This window comes from Lagenorhynchus albirostris, chromosome X, assembly GCF_949774975.1.
Source record: "Lagenorhynchus albirostris chromosome X, mLagAlb1.1, whole genome shotgun sequence".
In the NCBI taxonomy this organism is placed as follows: domain Eukaryota; kingdom Metazoa; phylum Chordata; class Mammalia; order Artiodactyla; family Delphinidae; genus Lagenorhynchus; species Lagenorhynchus albirostris.
In genome coordinates, this window is record NC_083116.1 from 110,882,497 (window position 1) to 110,884,230 (window position 1,734).

The 1,734-nt window shown below is 41.4% G+C and overlaps 1 protein-coding gene across 1 annotated transcript; it reads left to right on the forward strand.

Annotated features, from left to right (window-relative positions):
• The first annotated feature begins 497 nt into the window (after positions 1 to 497).
• LOC132513208 (small ribosomal subunit protein eS21-like) lies at positions 498 to 767 on the forward strand. The gene has a single exon (XM_060137374.1). It carries the CDS (start codon positions 498 to 500, stop codon positions 765 to 767), a length of 270 nt encoding a protein of 89 aa, XP_059993357.1.
• Positions 768 to 1,734: the final 967 nt, after the last annotated feature.

The window sequence follows — 1,734 nt, forward strand, 5'->3', positions numbered from 1 at the left end:
GGACCTAGAGACTGTCACACAGAGTGAAGTAAGTCAGAAAGAGAAAAATAAATAACACATATATATGGAATCTAAAAAAACAAAAAAAAGGTTCTGAAGAACCTATGGGCAGGACCGGAATAAAGACGCAGACGTAGAGAATGGACTTGAGGACACAGGGAGGGGGAAGGGTAAGCTGGGATGAAGTGAGAGAGTGGCATTGCCATATATACACTACCAAATGTAAAATAGATAGCTAGTGGGAAGCAGCCACATAGCACAGGTACATCATCACCTCGGTGCTTTGTGACCACCTAGAGGGGTGGGATAGGGAGGGTGGAAGGGAGACGCAAGAAGGAGGAGATACGGGGATATATGTATATGTACAGCTGATTCACTTTGTTATAAAGCAGAAACTAACACTCCATTGTAAAGCAGTTATACTCCAATAAAGATGTTAAAAAAAGTTTGCTTTCTGCGTTCGCGCCCACTGTGGTGCCACCAGACGCGCCCTCAACATGCAAAACGACGATTTCGTGGACCTGTACGCACCGCACAACCGCATCAGCGGCTCCAAGGACCACGCGTCCGTCCAGACGAATTTGGCCGAGCTTGACAAGGTGACAGCCAGGTTCAATGGCCAGTTTAAAACCTACTCTATCTGCAGGGCCATTCACAGGATGGGTGAGTCAGAAGACTCCATTCTCCAACTGGCCAAGGCGGACGGCATCTCTCAAAGAACTCCTGACTGGAGAGGATCATGGATGTGGAATATTTGTCATAAATAAATAGTGAACCCCCCCAAATTAAGTTAATATATCAAAACACAACTCTAGAAAGTTGTATTCCCTAACAATGACTAAAATTTATTGACTGCTTTCCATATATGTATAACTTTCCATATATCAGGCACTGGTAAATGAAACCAATACACATAGTGAGATGTTTACATTAATTCATTTAATCCATATCATTGCTTTACGGGATAGGTATTCCTGTTGTTCTCTTTTATAGGAGAAGAAAGGTGAGGCCTAGAGAGGTTAAATAAGTTAAGCAAGCACTCACAGCTCTTAGGCAGAAAGGCAGGGATTCAGCCCCAGGGCTTCTGGCTCCAGGGCTTCCTCACTACAGTACAGCCTCTGATCATTCAAGCCACCACCAGTGCCTCCTTTTGAAGTCCTATAGTTCTTACCATCAATCATGCATATTTAATAGTGAACACTTACAGTTTTGCATGTTTGTTGCATTTTCAGCTTAGTACAACATGTCTTCCCAACTAGACTCTAAAACACTGAACGCAGGAACTGTAAATAATACTTCTCTATAATCCTCACAGCACTTAGCACGATTCTCCACTCATTAAATAAGATTTAATTGGACTTTCGGCAAAGAGATAACTTTCAAAACATCTATTCCGATAATTTTGCAATCAAATAAACTCTGCCAACATTCTTTGCTAAGAAGCAGTCATCTTTTGAGATTGCTGGAAATTTAAGTTTAGAAAAAAAGAAGTTAATGCTTTTTTATCTCATTCTATTCCCTTTGACGGATGAAACCAAAAATAATCACTTCGCATCTCCAAAGTGCTCCACCCCCATGAAAGCAGGGGGAGAGTGAGCCATCACTAGGACACAAATGTGTTCTGCTCAAGGCAATTAAATAAATCAAGCAACCCCCAAAATATAGTTAAAGCAAAGTGACTCAGACACAGTTCATGTTTTTAGTCACTCAGAATCCAAAGTTACTCTGAAATAT

Excerpts from the sequence above, each read along its gene's own strand:
- LOC132513208 (XM_060137374.1), top strand. The coding sequence starts at position 498 with ATGCAAAACGACGATTTCGTGGACCTGTACGCACCGCACAACCGCATC.